General features: G+C 39.0%; 1 protein-coding gene across 3 annotated transcripts in view; it reads right to left on the reverse strand.

Moving 5' to 3' along the window:
- LOC126458512 (endoplasmic reticulum-Golgi intermediate compartment protein 2) overlaps positions 1-22,703 on the reverse strand; it is an 88,000-nt gene that overhangs the window by 56,824 nt on the left and 8,473 nt on the right. For all 3 annotated transcript variants that reach the window (XM_050095609.1, XM_050095608.1, XM_050095607.1), the window contains exons 3-4: positions 5,851-6,006; positions 5,518-5,734 (exon numbers count right to left, since the gene is read on the reverse strand). In XM_050095609.1, the coding sequence (XP_049951566.1) occupies positions 5,518-5,734; positions 5,851-6,006 (373 nt within the window). The remainder of the gene's footprint in view (positions 1-5,517; positions 5,735-5,850; positions 6,007-22,703) is intronic.

The raw sequence follows: 22,703 nt of genomic DNA on the forward strand, positions 1-22,703 counted from the left end.
GACAACACCATTGTTGATGGTCATTCCGCGCAGAAAATGTGGCGTGTGCCAAAAAATACAAACAAGCAAGAACTACATGTAAGTACAGCCCCAGTGATACCATTATCAAACAAATTCTCAGCACTAGTAGCGGATTGTGGTAACACAACAGACATAATCCAACCAGAAAGTACACAAAACTCCTGCAACAGAACCAAAAAAGAACTTGCCAACCTTAAAATGCACCAAAGGGCTCCTTCTGTATGCCGAAAGTCATGGAAGAGAACTATCCAAACATTTTCGTGAAAGTATGTGTTCAAAGCATTCAGTTTTCGCAAAAATCAAGCCTGGTGCAATGTTAAATGCAGTGGTGGAGAATATTACAACTGAAACAAGTCAACTGAACAAAGACCATCACGTTGTGATTAATGGCGGTGGCAACGACATATACAAAAACGAAAGCAAGACAGCCCTGCAATGTTTCTGTAACATATTACCAAAACTATTTCAAACGAACATTGTCATCGCAAACGTGCCAGTGCGACATGGTTTACCACTGTGGTCGTGTGTAAACAAAGAGATTCGACACTACAATTCTGAGCTAAAGAAACTGTGTGATAAATTTAGCCATGTACATTTGATAAACTTAAGTAAGATGAATTGTGATAAACACACAAAACATGGATTCCACTTAAACAGGAAAGGGAAGGCCAAGCTAGTTTCCCCACATAAGCAAACTGTGCGAGAAAGACAGTGTGGAGAAAGCTCCAATTGCTCTGGGCTACAACCACGAGACTTTTTTAAAATAAAGGACCATAATAATAGTTTTCAGGAATGTATTTAGGACATGACTGAGTCCTGTTCACACAAAGAAAAGCCAGGCTATGAAATAAGTGATCAGTCATTGCAGGACAGTTCTAAAAAACCAGTGTATGCAAAAGGTCATAAAAAGTGTAACTCAAACAATTATGATTTGTGCAAGATGGTAAATAAACAAGAAGTGATAACACCCTTAAAGTTAATGCACTTAAATGTGCAATATCTCAGAAACAAACTTGACATACTACAAATATTGATAGAGGAACACTTGCCACATGTACTAGTAATAACAGAACATGGGCTAAAATGCAGTGAAATAATATATTATAGATTAGAAGGTTACATACTAGCAAATAGTTATTGTAGGCAAAACCATAAAGGTGATGGTGTGGCAGTTTATGTTAATTAAGATATAGAAGCTAAAAAAAATTCCTTTCTTGAACACCATACCAAAGAAGGATCAATTGAAATGACAGGTAGTGTAATCTACAGTAATGATCTTAAGTTACCAAAGCATTAAGTGATTGGAGTATATAGGCCACCAAATGCTGATGTAATGCTGTTTATGGATAAACTTAGTAGTGTTGTTGGTAAGGGCGGTTCTAATGACCTTACTATATTAGGTGATTTTAATATAGATGCAAACTCAAATAGTATAGTAAACTTCAAACTCAGTGACGTACTGACCTCATACAATCTTGTAAATACAACTCTGAACGGACACATGTTTCACTAGAATAGATTATGCTATAATCAGCAAAGATGATATAGATAAGGTAAATTACCGTAACTTAAATTTTCTTTATTCTGACCACTTCTGTCAGGTGACAGAATACATAAATTCAGTTATGCCTAAAATAACAAAACCTGTGCTACAAAAACGAATGCTGAATACCTCAAATATTAATGCTCTTAAAGACAAACTAGCAAATGAGAAATGGGATTCTGTGTACCAGGAAAAAGGGCAGGATGAGAAATGGAATGAATTCTACTCAACGGTACTACATCATTATGAATATAGTTGTCCAGTCAGAGAAATCCAGAAGGTAGTTAAACACTGTCAAAATGGAAGTAATCCTAGACTAAAACTCCCACCAAATCTGATCAAGCTCAGGCAGCAAGTACATGATCTAAACCAGCTTTATAAAGCTACTACTATGCAGATTTTCGAGGAAAAATACAATAGGGCCAAGCAAACTTTTAAAACTGAAATTGTTAACCTATGGAAACAGATTAACAGCAAAACAATAGAACAGTCTGACAACGTAAACAAAGCATCTTGGAAGCTGATTGACAAATACCGGAAAGGTCCCAACAAGATGAACACGGAACCACTCAGCATAAGACATGATAGTAGCATTATAAAAAACCCAGATACTATATGTAATATTTTTAATAACTACTACATCTGGCAAACAATCAATCCATATTATAGATTCACAGGTAGAGACCCGATGCTATCTCACCCAATGTACCAAATTTGAATTTGTGGAAGTGAATGAGCAGGAGGTTCGCAGGGCAATCAATATACATGCTAAAGAAAAAATTTTCATCTGGATGGGATGGCATATCCAGAGCCATTACTAAAGCGTGCTTAGAAGAAATCTCTAAACCTCTTACCCGATTAACTGCAGCTTTAGAGAAAACATGTATCCAATGGTTCTAAAAATGAGTGTAGTGAAACCAGTGTATAAAAAGGGAAGTACGGAAGATGTCTCCAGCTATAGACCAATATAATTAATTCCCACTTTTAGTAAGATATTCGAAAGCATTATCCTTTCTCAGGTAAGTACCTTTTTGACAAAACAAACTGCTTGTAGATTCGCAACATGGCTTCAGAAAAGAGCTAAGTACAACCACAGCAGTTACGCAGTTCATCCATGAAGTTTACTGTGTGTTGGACAGATGATGCAGACTGCTAGTATATTGTTGGACCTGACAAGGGCATTTGATACAGTAAACCATAGGGTACTTCTTAAAAAGCTAAAATCTTAAGGTACTGTCGATCGAACCATGAATCTTCTAACCACATACCTGCTGAATCGTAAGCAAAGCACTAAATTGTCATACAAACTAGATAATAAAATCATGAACTTCCAGTCCACCAGTGAACCTATATTACAAGGTGCACCACATGGCTCAATCCTTGGACCCTTTCTCTTCCTTATATATATTAACGACATTGCACAACCCATTAACTCCCATATTGTAAGCTATGCAGATGACACATCAATCTTATTCTATGGGAGTGAATGTAACGAGCTAAAATCTCTTGCTACTAGTGGCGCAACAGAAGTAACAAAATACTTCAGTGATCAGAGACTCAACGTGAATGTCACCAAATCTCAACTACTGACATTTAAAACAGGCAGTTCTCACCACAACAATATGAATAGTGTGTGTAATATCTCTGCAACAGAAAATGGTAACTGTAAATTCCTGGGTGTGTATGTTGATGAAAATTTGCGGTGGACATACCACATTAATTTCGTATACGGAAAAGTCAGTAGTGCCATATATCTACTCAGTCAGGTCGCAAAAGATAGTTCCTAGCCAAGCACTGAAATTAGTATATTATGGAACACTTTACCCTTTTCTCAATTATGGAATTGAACTATGGGGCAGTGCAGCTGACGTACATTTAAAGAGAATACTACTACTACAGAAAAGAGAATAAGACATATACATGGGATGGGACATAGAGATTCATGTCGTAAAATGTTTGTGTAGCACAAATATCTGACAATATATTCTCTGTACATCTTCAAAATAGTTGTATTTTTTATAAGTCAACCAACAGAAGCTATCAAGGGCAGTGATGTACATGATCACAACACTAGAACAAAGTGTAACTATTTCCGTAACAGAACAATGTTAAAAATGACTGATAGAAGTCCATATATCAGTGGTTTGATTTGGTATAACAAGCTACCAAACGCTCTAAGAACGTGCACGGGAAATGTTTTTAAAACAAAATTAAAATCTTTTCTAATACAAAAATGTTTGTATTCTTAAAACGAAGTTTAAGATAGTGATTGTAACATGAGGCATTAGCATAGCAGTTGTAATGTGATAAACGTAAAAAATAGACATATGAAGCAACAGCTACAGAGTATAGTGTATTTTATAAGTGTAAATATAACCATAGTATTAAGTCTGATGTTTGCAAAAGCCATCATTACGATGGCTCCACACAAAGAAAATGCAAATAAATAAAAAATAAATAAATAAATAGATCCAGAATGAGATTTTCACTCTGCAGCGGAGTGTGCGCTGATATGAAACTTCCTGGCAGATTAAAACTGTGTGCCCGACCGAGACTCGAACTCGGGACCTTTGCCTTTCGCGGGCAAGTGCTCTACCAATTGAGCTACCGAAGCACGACTCACGCCCGGTACTCACAGCTTCACTTCTGCCAGTACCTCGTCTCCCACCTTCCAAACTTTACAGAAGCTCTCCTGCAAACCTTGCAGAACTAGCACTCCTGAAAGAAAGGATATTGTGGAGACATGGCTTAGCCACAGCCTGGGGGATGTTTCCAGAATGAGATTTTCACTCTGCAGCGGAGTGTGCGCTGATATGAAACTTCCTGGCAGATTAAAACTGTGTGCCCGACCGAGACTCGAACTCGGGACCTTTGCCTTTCGCGGGCAAGTGCTCTACCAATTGAGCTACCGAAGCACGACTCACGCCCGGTACTCACAGCTTCACTTCTGCCAGTACCTCGTCTCCCACCTTCCAAACTTTACAGAAGCTCCCCTGCGAACCTTGCAGAACTAGCACTCCTGAAAGAAAGGAGAGCTTCTGTAAATTTTGGAAGGTGGGAGACGAGGTACTGGCAGAAGTGAAGCTGTGAGTACCGGGCGTGAGTCGTGCTTCGGTAGCTCAATTGGTAGAGCACTTGCCCGCGAAAGGCAAAGGTCCCGAGTTCGAGTCTCGGTCGGGCACACAGTTTTAATCTGCCAGGAAGTTTCATATCAGCGCACACTCCGCTGCAGAGTGAAAATCTCATTCTGGAAACATCCCCCAGGCTGTGGCTAAGCCATGTCTCCACAATATCCTTTCTTTCAGGAGTGCTAGTTCTGCAAGGTTTGCAGGAGAGCTTCTGTAAAGTTTGGAAGGTGGGAGACGAGGTACTGGCAGAAGTGAAGCTGTGAGTACCAGGCGTGAGTCGTGCTTCGGTAGCTCAATTGGTAGAGCACTTTCCCGCGAAAGGCAAAGGTCCCGAGTTCGAGTCTCGGTCGGGCACACAGTTTTAATCTGCCAGGAAGTTTTAAATAAATAGATGTTTGTGTATGCCCCAGTAACCCCTGCCCAATTTGTGTCCCCACATCAGCTAGTTGTGTGCTACTATCTCACGCCATTGTCTACGAAACTGCGTGCCCAGCCATCTGTCACCTGCCTTCTCTACCTGCACCTCTAGCAAGCCCACAGACAGCTCCCCACTCGTGCCTGAGCTGCTAGATGCTTGCCCCGAACCCCTTCCCTGCCTCCCACCTCTCCCCATTCCTGACACCACCCAACCTCACACCCCCACCTCATCCCAGCATACTCACCAAGAGCCAGTAAGAGCTGGCAGTCAACTGAGCACAATGTGTGCCTATCATCAACACAGTGCTTTTGCTTTGCGGCGAGTTGTCTTTTTTATTCCTAAATAACTTGTAAAAATCATTCATCAGTGCGTATGTTAAAATTTTGAATTATTTTGAATTAATTTACCGTTGAGGCATCTCTGCAAATAATGTGTTTTGGCCTGATCTCCACAACAGATCTTGTAATGCATGAAATTCTTCTCTTAGGTAGGAGTTGACCTGTCGCATACTATCAAACTGCATCCTCTGCTCAAGGTCAAGTTCAAACCACGTTTCTTCTTGTTCAAGCAAACCAAACTGTAGTACATTTTGGTTAGTAGAGTCAAGAATATCAGCACCTATGGCTGTAAACAAGAACAAAAAACATGCTTCATTATTATCAGCTTAACTCAGTAACACATTCATTATTTAAATTTAGCGATTATTTTCATAACATTTACACTAGGAAAAGATCACTTACCACCACAAGGCATTGCTACAGTGAGATCTATGTTGATTTTCAACTTGGCATCTATATCTGTATCAGGTACAAACTTGAATACAAAGCGACTGCTCAGAAAATATGACACTTCAGCATATATAAGAATTATTATGATAACAAGAGTCAGCAAGGACACTGCAAAAGAGAGAAAAATAACAGTTCCTCACAGACATAAACAATAAACACAGGTAACTTCACTGCAAACAGCTACGGCTTTAGGAGCTGCATCGCCCTAACATTAATATCATTGTATGTAGACTGCAGTTATCACACAAACATCATACAAAGTGATTCTGCATAAAATAATAATAATAATAATGCCAACGGTATCATCATTCTGTCAGTCCATACAAAATAAAAAAGGCATTAGCAGTGTAGAAAAATTTCAGTTCTTAAGGAAGCATATAATCAAAAATAATTTAGACAAAGAAGCACTTTGGGGCTGAACACACAAACTTGAAATTAAGTTCATCTTATAACATTTTTTGAAGACACTTCTAAGCCTGGATAATTTTTAAAGGGTCCAGATTATTTAACAATGAGCTGTGTGAGCTGTTCAACTGCTCTTCAAAGTCCTTTGTTGACACTGACAGAATTGCAATGTCATCGGCAAACCTCAAAGTCCACATTTCTTACCCCTGAACTTTAATTCCTTTTCCATGTTTCTCCTTGACTTCCACTACTGCTTGCTCAGTGTATAAACTGAATAACTTCAGGCATACGCTACAACCCTGTCTCGCTCTCTTTACCTACTCTGCCCTTTCATGTTTACCGACAGTTCCAACTTCCATACAAGTTTTAAACAACCTTTTGCTACCTATATTTTATCCCTGCTAACTTCAGAATTTCAAAGAATGTATTTACTCAACACTGTCAAAAGCTTTCTCTAACTCTACAAATGTTATAAACATAGGTTTACTTTTCTTCAATCTATCTTCTAAGACAAGTTGTATGGTCAGTGATCCTACATTTCTACGTAACCCAGACTGATCTTCCCTGAGACTGGCTTCCACCAATTTTTCCATTCTTCTGTAATTTTGCAACAATGATTTATTAAACTTTAAGTTCAGTAATATTCACAGCTGTCAACATGTGTCTTCTCTGAGAGTGGAATTATTACATTCCTCTTGAAGTCTGAAGGTGTTCCGCCTGTGTCATATCTTACACACAAGGAGGCAACAGTTCTGTCTCTTTCAAGGATCTCAATAAATCTGAGGAATACTAAGTGCGAACTTGAGGGTGGGGTCCAGAGGCCATTATTGTTGTTAACTTGTACAGCAAGTGAGTGGAATACATTTGTTTCCTAACATGAAACACAGCATATAGACATTTTCAGTGTTGTGCAGTTATTTTCAAACAAAACACAGTTACTCCACATTCAGTGCTCTTGAGTACTTTCTATAAAAATACTTAGAAAATATCCCTGAACAACCTACAGAATTTTGTTAGTGGGATTCAGGTTCACCCCCGTAGATGATGAGGCTGCTAATTTCTGAATACACAATGCATTTAACACAATTTACATTTGCCGACATATTGTATGGATCAAGTGAGCTGTATTTATTTTATGAAGTAACTAGAAGCGGATTTCATCTTCACCCCCTCCTCACACACAAATCAATGAGTTTTTAGAAACTGATATTATTTTGTAAAAAGTCTCTCTGCTTGCTTTCTAGAAGTGAAATTTATATTTTGTGTTTTAAGAATTATTCCAATCATCCTTAGCCAAATTTGTTATACAATCAGCATTACGAACACTATCTAACAATGTGGGACTCATGAAGGCTTTTTCTTATAATCAGTATCTATCAGTTATAATCAATATTGCAGCCTGCTCACTCATCGTTTTTTAAAATAAGATTACACATCTTCAGAAATGCTTTCTAAGTAATGATTCACGTTTTTGGCCAATACATTTGACAGTCCTTTCCTTGGCTTTATTTCTTTAAGTGATTTCTCATTAATTTTACTGCCGCTATTTGTGCTTCCCATTGACAAGTCATTCAAATTTGGAACCCATTCTGTGATTTTACAGGTGACAGTCATCAGTCAAACGGGTCAGCATCTGTGGAACTTTGTTTCCTACTGGTGACAGGTTTTTTATTATTTTTTATTTTTTTGAGTTATCTGTTGTTGTGGTCTTCAGTCCTGAGACTGGTTTGATGCAGCTCTCCATGCTACCTATCCTGCGCAAGCTTCTTCATCTCCCAGTACGTACTGCAACCTACATCCTTCTGAATCTGCTTGGTGTATTCATCTCTTGGTCTCCCTCTACGATTTTTACCCTCCACACTGCCCTCCAATACTAAATTGGTGATCCCTTGATGTCTCAGAACATGTCCTACCAACCAATCCCTTCTTCTAGTCAAGTTGTGCCACAAGCTCCTCTTCTCCCCAATTCTATTCAGTACCTCCTCATTAGTTATGTGATCTACCCATCTAATCTTCAGTATTCTTCTGTAGCACCACATTTTGAAAGCTTCTATTCTCTTCTTGTCCAAACTATTTATCGTCCATGTTTCACTTCCATACATGGCTACACTCCATACAAATACTTTCAGAAATGACTTCCTGACACTTAAATCTATACTCGATGTTAACAAATTTTTGTTCTTCAGAAACGCTTCCTTCCCATTGCCAGTCTACATTTTATATCCTCTCTACTTCGACCATCATCAGTTATTTTGCTCCCCAAATAGCAAAACTCCTTTACTACTTTAAGTGTCTCATTTCCTAATCTAATACCCTCAACATCACCCGACTTAATTCAACCTCATTCCATTATCCTCATTTTGCTTTTGTTGATGTTCATCTTATATCCTCCCTTCAAGACACTATCCATTCCGTTCAACTGCTCTTCCAAGTCCTTTGCTGTCTCTGACAGAATTACAATGTCATCGGCGAACCTAAAATTTTTATTTCTTCTCCATGGATTTTAATACCTTTCCTTCACTGCTTGCTCAATATACGGATTGAATAACATCGGGGAGAGGCTACAACCCTGTCTCACTCCCTTCCCAACCACTGCTTCCCTTTCATGCCCCTCAACTCTTATAACTGCCATCTGGTTTCTGTACAAATTGTAAATAGCCTTTCGCTCCCTGTATTTTACCCCTGCCACCTTCAGAATTTGAAAGAGAGTGTTTCAATCAACATTGTCAAAAGCTTTCTCTAAGTCTACAAATGTTAGAAACGTAGGTTTGCCTTTCCTTAATCTTTCTTCTAAGATAAGTTGTAGGGCCAGTATTGCCTCACGTGTTCCAACATTTCTACGGAATCCAAAATGATCTTCCCCCAGGTCGGCTTCTATCAGTTTTTCCATTCGTCTGTAAAGAATTCGCATTAGTATTTTGCAGCTGTGACTTATTAAACTGATAGTTTGGTAATTTTCACATCTGTCAACACCTGCTTTCTTTGGGATTTGAATTATTATATTTTTCTTGAAGTCTGAGGGTATTTCGACTGTCTCATACATCTTGCTCACCAGATGGTAGAGTTTTGTCAGTACTGGCTCTTGTATAGACCCTCTATATACTCCTTCCACCTTTCTGCTTTCCCTTCTTTGCTTAGAACTGGGTTTCCATCAAAGCTCTTGATATTCATGCAAGTGGTTCTCCTTTCTCCAAAGGTCTCTCTAATTTTTCTGTAGGCAGTATCTATCTTACAACTAGAACCAAACTTGTGCTCTGAGACTCTATTTTTAAGGCCTACATCTGAAATTGAAATAGAAAAAACACTTCATAGCAAAATTGAAAGAAAAGTCATCTGCTGGACAAGATCAAATTCCATGTTCCCTCCTTCATAATTGCAATAACTTTATCAGTAAACCCCTAGCCCACATAATAAAGTTCTCATTCCTGAATGGTGCATTTCCTGGTATGCTCAAAATTGCAAAAATTATACCTGTCCACAAAAAAGGAAGGAAAGAGGATCCCAGTAATAATCGACCCATTGCACTGCTTTCAACTTTTAGTAAAGTATTTGAATATATAATGGCCACCAGAATCATGTCCTTTTTAGACAAAGAAAATATCCTGTCACCTGCTCAGTTCAGCTTTCAAAGTAAGAAAGCTACAACTGATGCAATACAAGAATTTCTAGATCATGCACTGGAGCTTGTGGACAAAAAAACTCCCAGCCATAAGTATCTTCCTAGATCTAACAAAGGCCTTCGACATTGTTAATCATAGTACACTTTTGCAAAAGATGCATTCCTATGGAATAAGAGGAAATGCCTATGACTGGTTTAAAATCTATCTGGAAGATCGACAGCAGTATGTCGAATTAAATGAAACTAAGCTCTCAGGTACAGCTAGCACTGTACATTCCTCCACACATACCATAAAGCAAGGCGTTCCCCAAGGCTCCGTCCTGGGCCCCTTACTTTACATAAATGACCTTCCTCACAGCCTACCACACACAAAAACCCTTTTGTTTGATGATGACACCTCTGTACTCATATCTGTGTCTGAACAAATTCTCCAATCTAATATAGATAGGACCACAGATCAAATAAGTCGATGGCTTCAAAGTAACAGGCTGCTTCTTAATGCAAAAAAGACAATTGGAATAACCTTCCACACTGCCCAAAACAGAAATCCATTACTATCAACTATATCACTGGAAAAAAATAATGTTAAACTTGAAAATGAAATAAAATTTTTGGGGGTCACTATTACTGATACGCTCAGATGGAAAAGGCACATTGACGTTACCAGCACAAAACTTAGTAAAGTATGCTTCATGATTAGATCAATAAGGAATGTCACTAACACAAGTACCCTAACCACAATGTACCATGCACTCTTTCACTCTGTACTTAACTACGGAATCATCTTCTGGGACCAAAATTCTGAATCAATTAAGATATTCAAACTGCAAAAGAAGATAGTCAGAACAATTATGTTCAAAAAACAAAGAGACACTTGTAAACCATTATTTAAGAAACTAAATATTTTGCCCCTCCCATGCCAATACATACTAGAATTATTATTCTTTACCAAAAAAAGTATCAACAAAATTAGCGAAAATATGGATTACCACGATTGTGACACAAGATCAAAAACCTCTCTAAGAATACTTCCCCACTCAACAAAACTGTTCAATGATGGTGTCAAGTGCATGGGAATAAAATTATATAACCATCTTCCAACTTTTATACAAGAAATCCAAGAAATAAATAAATTCAAACAGACAGTGAAATCTCTTTTAATAAAAGACTGCTTTTATACCATCCAGGAATATTTGGAATCAAAATTGTCTTAGTGCATGATAATATATCAAATCTGAATGTTATTAAGTCAATTTTGTCACATAATGTAACAATTCTCTGTAAAGTTGTAACTTTAAGTAACATAATTTGTAGGTAATGTAAAATAATCATTCTTCTGTGTTCTTGTTTACTGTTTTAGACTCCTGCGAACTGTGTATTTGTATTGACTTATCCCATATCAGTTGTACAAGCCATTGTACTGATTTGATCTACAGGACAAATAAATAATAAATAAATAAATAAATCTTACCCCTAGTGAGATAAGCATCTACATCCTTACATTTGTCCTCTAGCCATCACTGCTTAGCCATTTTGCACTTCCTGACTATCTCATTTTTGAGACGTTTATATTCCTTTTTGCCTGCTTCATTTACTGCATTTTTATATTTTCTCCTTTCATCAATTAACTTCAATATTGCTTCTGTTGCCCAAGGGTTTCTATTAGCCCTACTCTTTTTACCTACTTGATCCTCTGCTGCCTTTACTATTTCATCCCTCAAAGCTACCCATTCTTCTTCTACTGTATTTCTTTCCCCCATTCCTGTCAATTGTTCCCTTATGCTCTCCTTGAAACCATGTACAACCTCTGGTTCTTTCAGTTTATCCAGTTCCCATCTCCTTAAATTCCCACCTTTTTGCAGTTTCTTCAGTTTGGCAAATTAGGCTACATCCTGAATCAAAGAAGTATACAGCATTTCTGTTTGATGGTAAATCATATCATTTCAATGTGTCACTGTTCAGGCTATATAACTCAGTGTCCGTATTTATATGTGCTCTGGATGAGGCATTAGGAAAAGATTTATTGAAGGATTTAATAACATACGTAGATGAAATCCTCTTAATCTATGCTACCTGGGAAGAACATTGTCTAACCTTGAGTAAGACCCTGAAAAAATTTAAAGAAAAAGGTATTACAGTGAAATTGTCTAAATCACACTTTGCGCGACAAGAGCTTAAGTTTCTAGGGCATATTGTAGTGGTGCAGGGATTAGACCGGATCCTGAGTGCATAAAAGCTATTACATAATGTTCACCCCCTAGAAACGAAAGACAGTTGAAGGGATTTATAGGAATGGCCGGATACTATAGACGGTATATACGAGGTCAAGAGCTGAACGACCCAAGAATTTTACATTATTAAGAAAGGGAATACCGTGGGTATGGGATCAAGAGGCAAATTATGTGTTTGAAAATGTAAAAAGAGCAATGGTAGAATCACCCATATTACATCATCTGAGTATGGGTGAGCCATTTAAAATTTCAACTGATGCATCTGATTATGGTATTGCCGAAGAACTTTTTCAATGATATTGGGGTCTAGATAATGTAAATCATAGATCCATAGTTTTTGCTAGCTGTAGTCTTAATAAACATGGACTAAACTACACAGCTACTGAAAAAGAACTATCAGCAATAGTATGGAGTATCCAAAAATTCCAAACACTAGTATGGGGGTCAGAAATCCATGTCTATACAGATCATCAACCTCTATCCTTTTTAATGAGTAGTCGGTTGTTACATAGTAGATTAATGTGATGGATGTTGTGCCCACAGGAATATGATGTTAGGATACAGTATGTAAAAGGTTCTGAGAATATTGTACTGGACGCTTTGTCTAGGTTACCAGTAGGCGTGGAAGAGTTAAAACATACAGAGGGACCCGGCGTAATCTTCGAAATTAATTTTATGACAGTAGAATATCTGCACACCAGGGTACAAGAGGTGGCCCAAAGAATAACAGAAAACATCCATCATGATCCCTATTTTACAGAAATGTTTGCTGTGTGTATCAGGAATTCCTTACCTCCTAATCAAGCAGGAAAGTGGAAAATTACAGGGCATAATTTGTTTTGAAGAGACAGTATAACATCGCAACGTTGGCGCATTTGCATTCCGAAGTTAATGGAAGAAGAATTTGTCTGGTATATTCATACAGGATATGAAAACTTCGGAATAAAAAAGTGGATAGCTAATATGATTAAGTTCTATTATTTAAAGACGCCAGGACATAAAGTAGCATCTTTAATTAGGACCTGTGAAATATGTCAGAAGGTGAAAGAGAGTACGCACTGGATACGATCTTATAGCAGGGGATTTTTTTGGACCAGTTCCTACAGGAAAAAGAGGAGTGTCATACATTTTGGTCATCATAGAGTACTGGTCAAAATATGTTAAGTTATATCCTATCAAAAGAGCAAATACACAGGTGGTTATACACTGTTTGCAACAGTACTTTCTGGAGGTGGACCTGGACATCTTACTGTCAACTACGAACTGAATCAGGAAATAGTTTCTAGAAATTTAGGTGAAAATGCACAACAAAGAGTGAGAAAGCATAATGAGAAAACTGTAGAACTGCAGAACAAGATTGATGACCTAGTCCTTGTAAAACAACATCTTCAGAGCTCTGCCCTGAAGAAAGAGACAAGTAAGTTTTTCCAAAAGTATGAAGGACCATATCGGGTTCAAACGGTAATCTATCCCAAGACATAATTTTTAGTGAATCCTACAACTGGGTCAGAAAAAGGAGAGTACAATGCAAAGGACATAAAGTTATATATCTCCCAGGGATGTTAACATTCTATGTTAATGGGCGGAGTGACGACCGTTAGATCCTGAGTTGTTTTCAGTGTTTTTTCTGTAATAATTTTCATGCACCGAATTCCCCCAACTCTTAAACTATTCTATCATCCCACACTTAGAGATACTGGTAAAAATCATACCAGCAAGAATTTGTTATTATATCACCCAAATTGCTCCTGGTATGTGAATGTGTCATCCTTGGTTGTTAGAGGGTTGTGCCCGGTAGGAATTTTGATTGCGTCTTCCTCAGTTATTCCAGGGGTGCCCCTACCTGTCTTCATAACTCATCCCAGCTCGCCCCAACTTATCCTGACTTTACTAGGCAGCGACATGAGGTGGGAATTGGTACACATATTATCCCTGAAAAAAGATAGATTAAATCTGCCTAGCCAGCCAGTCTCCCCTGCAGTTTCAATTATAATGTCGACAGCAGCCGATGCGATCTCCATGTATAGTTGGGTTTTAATTTTGCCTGAATTAATCTTTGTGAGAAATCTCTACAGCAGATTTCTGTGCAAATCTGTGGGCAGAAGTCTGGGTGAAATCAACATAATTACATCTGTATATTCTATAAATATGAATCATAATTAAAATGATCCCAAAAATGGTTTTCTTTAAAGCTGCCAGGTAATTCTTTTTTTGTCACATAGTTCTAAGTAAGCAGGGAGAACCATACCAGGCACATACCTTCCAAAATAATTTCTAAAATCGTGAGAACACCATTCTCACACTGAATGTAAGACAATCGAGTTAAAGTCATTGAAGCATACTTTTCTTAGTAAACTGAATGGAATATTATATTTGTGGAAAACATAATATTGTGTGATTAATTAAATGACTGTGATAATGGAATATATAATTTTATATTTGGTAGAGAATATTTTATACCTTTTATGAGATGTGACGTAGTTATCAATGTAGAAAGGAGATGGGTAGTGTAGGTAAAAGCATGATTTACATTAACAGATAAATCATGACTAACACAAAACACACATCACACCTTTCAAACGACCCTCGCAAACAAGTGTTTGTGATTCTTCACCATTTGCCGTTTCCATAGGGTTGCTAAGATTTTCTTCGGGGACCTCAAGGTTAAAGGTGGGAATGTCCGTTCTGTAGGAGATGATTTAACACCATACCTCCTCCGGCTTCTCACTCAAGTACCTGCAAGGTAGGGATCCTGGGGAAGGGGGGTGGGAAGGGTTTCAGGTCTTTGGGGGTGTCTTCTTTCTCTTCTTCGATCTTAGCAACCACATCTACCTTTTTTCCTTTCTTACTTCTCATTTGAGGATCTATCTATTTTTCCCTCTTTCCATATTCATCTACATCTATCACTGAAGTCCTTCCTAGTTGCCATGGTTTCCAATAACCTACAACATATCTTCAGATAAGAAGGCCAAAGAATCAGACTACATGAAAACACTTCTACATCTAAATTTATACTCCGCAGGCCACCCAACGGTGTGTGGCGGAGGGCATTTTACGTGCCACTGTCATTACCTCCCTTTTCTGTTCCAGTCGCGTATGGTTCGCGGGAAGAACGACTGTCTGAAAGCCTCCATGAGCACTCGAATCTCTCTAATTTTACATTCGTGATCTCATCGGGAGGTATAACTAGGGGGAAGCAATATATTCGATACCTCGTCCAGAAACGCACCCTCTCGAAACCTGGCGAGCAAGCTACAACGCGATGCAGAGCGCCTCTCTTGCAGAGTCTGCCACTTGAGTTTGCTAAACATCTCCGTAACGCTATCACGGTTACCAAATAACCCTGTGACGAAATGCGCCGCTCTTCTTTGGATCTTCTCTATCTCCTCCGTCAACCCGATCTGGTACACATCCCACACTGATGAGCAATACTCAAGTATAGGTCGAACGAGTGTTTTGTAAGCCACCTCCTTTGTTGATGGACTACATTTTCTAAACACTCTCCCAATGAATCTCAACCTGGTACCCACCTTACCAACAGTTAATTTTATATGATCATTCCACTTCAAATCGTTCCGCACGCATACTCCCAGATATTTTACAGAAGTAACTGCTACCAGTGTTTGTTCCGCTATCATATAATCATACAATAAAGGATCCTTCTTTCTATGTATTCGCAATACATTACATTTGTCTACGTTAAGGGTCAGTTGCCACTCCCTGCACCAAGTGCCTATCCGCTGCAGATCTTCCTGCATTTCACTACAATTTTCTAATGCTGCAACTTCTCTGTATACTACAGCATCATCCGTGAAAAGCCGCATGAAACTTCCGACACTATCTACTAGGTCATTGATATATATTGTGAAAAGCAATGGTCCCATAACACTCCCCTGTGGCATGCCAGAGGTTACTTTAACGTCTGTAGACGTCTCTCCATTGATAACAACATGCTGTGTTCTGTTTACTAAAAACTCTTCAATCCAGCCACACAGCTGGTCTGATATTCCGTAGGCTCTTACTTTGTTTATCAGGCGACAGTGCAGAACTGTATCGAACGCCTTCCGGAAGTCAAGGAAAATAGCATCTACCTGGGAGCCTGTATCTAATATTTTCTGGGTCTCATGAACAAATAAATCGAGTTGGGTCTCACACGATCGCTGTTTCTACAGAGTAGATTCTGGGTTTCCAAAAACGACATGATACTCGAGCAAAAAGCATGTTCTAAAATTCTACAACAGATCAACGTCAGAGATATAGGTCTATAGTTTTGCGCATCTGCTACCTGTGCTCTTTTCTAATCATTTGGAACCTTCCATTCCTCTAGAGACTTGCGGTACACGGCTGTTAGAACGGGGGCAAGTTCTTTCGCGTACTCTGTGTAGAATCGAATTGGTATCCCGTCAGGTCCAGTGGACTTTCCTCTGTTGAGTGATTCCAGTTGCTTTTCTATCCCTTGGACACTTATTTCGATGTCAGCCATTTTTTTGTTTGTGCGAGGATTTAGAGAAGGAACTGCAGTGTGGTCTTCCTCTGTGAAACAGCTTTGGAAAAAGGTGTTTAGTATTTAAGCTTCACGCGTGTCATCCTCTGTTTCAATGCCATCATCATCCCGGAGTGTCTGGATATGCTGTTTCGAGCCACTTACTGATTTAACGTAAGACCAGAACTTCCTAGGATTTTCTGTCAAGTCGGTACATAGAATTTTATTTTCGAATTCACTGAACGCTTCACGCATAGCCCTCCTTACGCTAACTTTGACATCATTTAGCTTCTGTTTGTCTGAGAGGTTTTGGCTGCGTTTAAACTTGGAGTGAAGCTCTCTTTGCTTTCGCAGTAGTTTCCTAACTTTGTTGTTGAACCACGGTTGGGTTTTCCTGTCCCTCACAGTTTTACTTGGCACGTACCTGTCTAAAACGCGTTTTACGATTGCCTTAAACTTTTTCCATAAACACTCAACATTGTCAGTGTCAGAACAGAAATTTTTGTTTTGATCTGTTAGGTAGTCTGAAATCTGCCTTCTATTACTCTTGCTAAACAGATAAACCTTCCTCCCTTTTTTTATATTCCTATTAACTTCCATATTCAGGGATGCTGCACCGGCCTTATGATCACTGATTCCCTGTTCTGCACATACAGAGTCGAAAAGTTCGGGTCTGTTTGTTATCAGTAGGTCCAAGATGTTATCTCCACGAGTCGGTTCTGTGTTTAATTGCTCGAGGTAATTTTCAGATAGTGCACTCAGTATAATGTCACTCGATGCTCTGTCCCTACCACCCGTCCTAAACGTCTGAGTGTCTCAGTCTATATCTGGTAAATTGAAATCTCCACCTAAGACTATAACATGCTGAAAAAATTTATGAGAAATGTATTCTAAATTTTCTCTCAGTTGTTCTGCTACTAATGCTGCTGAGTTGGGAGGTCTGTAAAAGGAGCCAATTATTAACCTAGCTCGGTTGATGAGTGTAACCTCCACCCATAATAATTCACAGGAACCATCCACTTCTACTTCACTACAGGATAAACTACTACTAACAGCGACAAACACGCCACCACCAGTTGCATGCAATCTATCCTTTCTAAACACCGTCTGTGCCTTTGTAAAAATTTTGGCAGAATTTATCTCTGGCTTCAGCCAGCTTTCTGTACCTGTAACGATTTCAGCTTCGGTGCTTTGTATCAGTGCTTGAAGTTCCGGTACTTTACCAATGCAGCTTCGACAGTTTACAATTACAATACCGATTGCTGCTTGGTCCCCGCATGTCCTGACTTTGTCCCGCACCCTTTGAGGCTGTTGCCCTTTCTGTACTTGCCCGAGGCCATCTAACCTAAAAAAACGCCCAGTCCACGCCACACAACCCCTGCTACCCGTGTAGCCGCTTGCTGCGTGTAGTGGACTCCTGACCTATCCAGCAGAACCCGAAACCCCACCACCCTATGGCGCAAGTCAAGGAATCTGCAGCCCACACGGTCACAGAACCATCTCAACCTCTGATTCAGACCCTCCACTCGGCTCTGTACCAAAGGTCCGCAGTCAGTCCTGTAGACGAGGCTGCAGATGGTGAGCTCTGCTTTCATCCCGCTAGCGAGACTGGCAGTCTTCACCAAATCAGATAGCCGCCGGAAGCCAGAGAAGATTTCCTCCGATCCATAGCGACACACATCATTGGTGCCGACATGAGTGACCACCTGCAGATGGGTGCACCCTGCACCCTTAATGGCATCCGGAAGGTCCCTTTCCACATCTGGAATGACTCCCCCCCGGTATGCACACAGAGTGCACATTGATTTTCTTCCCCTCTCTTGCTGCCATATCCCTAAGGGGCCCCACATACACAGAAAGAAATATGAATACACAAACAATGAAGTTACAGATTGAAAGGATGTAAGAACTGCCAAGGGTTGTAGGGGAAAAAAATATGTGTACATCTGGAACGACGCACACATTGTTTTTTAAGTGACGGTTCTACATTGTTCCTTTTTTTCTGGTTTCAACTCATGCGCAGAGAGAGATAGGAGCAGGAGAGCTTGTGGAATAATTACAAAACAGTGATAAGCAAGGTTGGAGTTAATTGTGATAATCATTTAAGAAAAGTCAGGGTAGCAAACACTGATGAAGTGACGAGCCATAGAGTAGTGGGACTTGATCATTATGTGTAGTCATAGTATCTACCATAAGTTGAATAATATGTGTAGATATAGTACCTACTAAGATTATAGAAGCTGAGAAGTGGAAGAGGACTCTAGGGTATTAGAGAAGGTACTAAGAAGTGAGAATGAAGTGTAAAATAGAGTTTAATTTTACCAGGAAATATTTAATTATAGTGGACATAAAGATGTATACTAGGGCAATGAACCATGAGGCCTACTCACAAAGGATAAAGGGGACGTACCCGGCATTTGCTAAGGATGTAGGGGAGGCATACCTACACAGAGAGAGGATGACATGTGGCCTGACGAATAGGGATGTTCTATAAAGGGGCGTACCTACCAGAACGGAAGGAGGAAGTGCACTCTTAGGGTCAACCCACATGTAAGGTATAGGTACTGATCCTAGGGAAAAGGACAGTATCATGACAAAGTCACAGGTTTAATAGGAATTATTCTGGCAAGTTTGAATTCTATATACCACTAGCTTTATTATGCTTTAGGTAAGTTTACGAGTGTCAAAAGGGAACACTTTTATTTTGCCCAGAGTTCCCCCAGACTACAAACTACTATAAATAATGATAGTAGCATGTACTGAGGAAAAAATAGTACAAGGAATCAGAATAAAGAATTAAGTACTCATGTGTCCCAAACACCTGGAATTTACGATCGGATAAAGAGCAGAAAAAAAGAAAAAAAATTGGTTCACATGATTTTTAGATATTGAAAGAGCTAACTCCAACACTGATTGAAATATTCACATTTTATAATTAAAGTAAATCATCATCATCATCATTTAAGACTGATTATGCCTTTCAGTGTTCAGTCTGGAGCATAGCCCCCCTTATACAGTTCCTCCATGATCCCCTATTCAGTGCTAACATTGGTGCCTCTTCTGATATTAAACCTATTACTTCAAAATCATTCTTAACCGAATCCAGGTACCTTCTCCTCGGTCTGCCCCGACTCCTCCTACCCTCTACTGCTGAATCCATGAGTCTCTTGGGTAACCTTGCTTCTCCCATGCGTGTAACATGACCCCACCATCTAAGCCTGTTCGCCCTGACTGCTACATCTACAGAGTTCATTGCCAGTTTTTCTTTGATTTCCTCATTGTGGACACCCTCCTGCCATTGTTCCCATCTACTAGTACCTGCAATCATCCTAGCTACTTTCATATCCGTTACCTCAACCTTGTTGATAAGGTAACCTGAATCCACCCAGCTTTCACTCCCATACAACAAAGTTGGCCGAAAAAAAAAAAAAAAAAAAAAAAAAAAAAAAAAAAAAAAAAAAAAAAAGCTAAATAATATGAAAAAGGGTATTCACGGTTATTAAAAGAACAAGGTATACTGTTGAAAGATGAATTGTTATTCTATGTGATATAAATGTACATAATGATGGTACATAAAATATCGCATATTTGATCTGAGGAGGGAGTATGTAGCCCTTCAAGAATTTTCATGTAAATTCTACAACCACTTGGCCTTCCTCCATGTCGAACCCACGATATTTTATACAGAAGTGTGAGAAAGACGAATCCGACCTACTGCGCATTGCATGTTTGTGTGTGCAGGTCTAAAAACAGTCATGAGCAAAATGTGGACACGGCGGACGAACGGGGACCGACAAGTACATGCTGTACGATCCATAGAGTTTCCGTGCATGTGTAGAGAAGAGCCTGTGCTATTCTTTGCTGGTTTAGTCTGTGCTATTCTTTGCTGGTTTAGTCTGTGCTATTCTTTGCTGGCTTATGACTGTGAAGATTGTTAAGAACAAATGGAGAAATGAGATTAGACTTTTAAGTAATTCATGTGTTGGACATGCTAAAAGCAAGACATGATCATCTTTTCTGGTGGTTATTAAACCAACCCTGTTGTAAATGTATCCTAATAGAGTCTAATGTTTGACGACTTGGTTGACTTGCACGAGTTCGAATATTTATATGAGAAATGGTGAATTTGTTTTTTGTGGAATTTGAAATATACCATGACTGGACTAAAAGTAGTCTTCGAGTACCAAGTTATTTCAAGAGTAGAGAGAGAGTCTGATAAATTCCCTTAACCAGCATTATTCTTCAGAGAAGAAGTTTTTGGAGATCGGTATGGCTGGCTATCCAAAGAAGAAGATCGGCTGTGCCTACCAAGTAAGTCAACCTGTGGGAGAGAGGTGGGAAGTTTGCAAACCAGCTCCACATCACTTCTTGTCCTCTAAAGCATTAGAACATAATGAATAAATTAAACTACAGCAAGCTTTTCTGAATGCTAAGGGAAAGAGCCATGTTGGCAAATGTAAAGCTAAGCATAGTTACACCAGCAGGCACTGCAGGTGACTTACAGTTGAGACAGGAATGTTGCAAGGGGATGGCTCGATATGCTACAATCAACTTATTCAAATATTTTTAATAAACATTTACGAAAAAGCAATGATGATAAATTATGAGGGCTGTGGGAAAGGCTTAAGATCATTAAGGTTAAAGTATATAAAACATGGTAAACTTCTTGATATATGAAATCATTTAAATTTGAATTATTGTTCAGAAACAGCTGAGGACTCCCAAAATTTTAAAAGGGAGCACTTGCCTTGCTGCAGTTTGTCAGACAGTTCTAAGCGTAGTCACTGCTCAGATGAATTACGCTTGAGTGCTCATATCTGGTTTAGATAGAATCCCCTTGCTATGAGTTCTGATAATTCTGTTTAAATTGATCTGTTATGTTATATATCTAGCTATACTGGTAGCAAAGGCTGTTGGTGGCACTCAAGTTCGTGTCCAGTCCCTAACAAATGACCCAGAAACTGGAATTGAGGACAGCAAAGTAAAATCCTAAATATTTAACTCTGTTTTCAAATGTTCCTTTACAAAGGAAAACCCAGGAGACATGCCACAATTTAATTCTGATACCACTGAAAAGATGAGGAATCCCTATCAAATTTTATAGTGAATTTGCAGCTGAATTAGCCGCCCTTCTAATATAATCTATCGCAGATCCATCGAACAAAAAACCATGTCCAGTTCTTGGATAAAAGTGCAGGTCATTCCCATCTACAAGAAGGGTAGTAGAAGTGATTCACAAAAGTATTGTCCAATATCCTTGACATCAATTTGTTGTAGAATCTTAGAACATATTCTGAGCTCAAACATAATGAGGTATATCAAACAGAACGACTTCCATGCAAGCCAACACAGATTTAAAAAACGTAGATCATGTGAAACCCAACTCGCACTTTTCTCACATGACATACTGAAAGCTTTGTATCAAGGCAGTTAAGTAGATGCAGCATTTCTTGATTTCCAAAAAGCATTTGACTTGGAACCACACCTACATTTATTGTCAAAATTATGCTCATATGGGGTATAAAGTGAAATTTGTGACGGCTCTGAGGACTTTTTGATAGGGAGGACACAGCATATTACCTTAGATGGAGAATCACCATCAGATATAAAAGTAACATCGGGTGTGCCCCAGGGAAGGGTCTTGAAGCCTTGCCATTCATGTTGTATTTTAATGACCTTGCAAACCATATTAATAGTAGCCTCAGACTTTTTGCAGATGATTCAGTTATCTATAATGAAGTACTGTCTGAAAGAAACTGGATAAATATTCAGTCAGAACTAGATAAGACCATGGCAGTGCAAAGATTGGCAACTTGCTTTAATTGTTAAAAAAATGTAAAAATGTGCATTTCACAAAACAAAAAAAGTAGTACCCTATGACTAGTATTAATGTATATGTATATGTATAGTATTAATGTATATGGAGATGCTATCGGTTCTTTTGGACATGTCTGAAAGAACAGATACCATCGGTGACCATGCAGCTCTCTGAGCGTCTGCCATGTAAGCAGAAGATCCCAGGTTCGAGTCCCGGTCCGAGCACACATTTTCAACTGTTCCTGTTGAC

This window comes from Schistocerca serialis, chromosome 2 (assembly GCF_023864345.2).
Source record: "Schistocerca serialis cubense isolate TAMUIC-IGC-003099 chromosome 2, iqSchSeri2.2, whole genome shotgun sequence".
NCBI lineage: Eukaryota > Metazoa > Arthropoda > Insecta > Orthoptera > Acrididae > Schistocerca > Schistocerca serialis.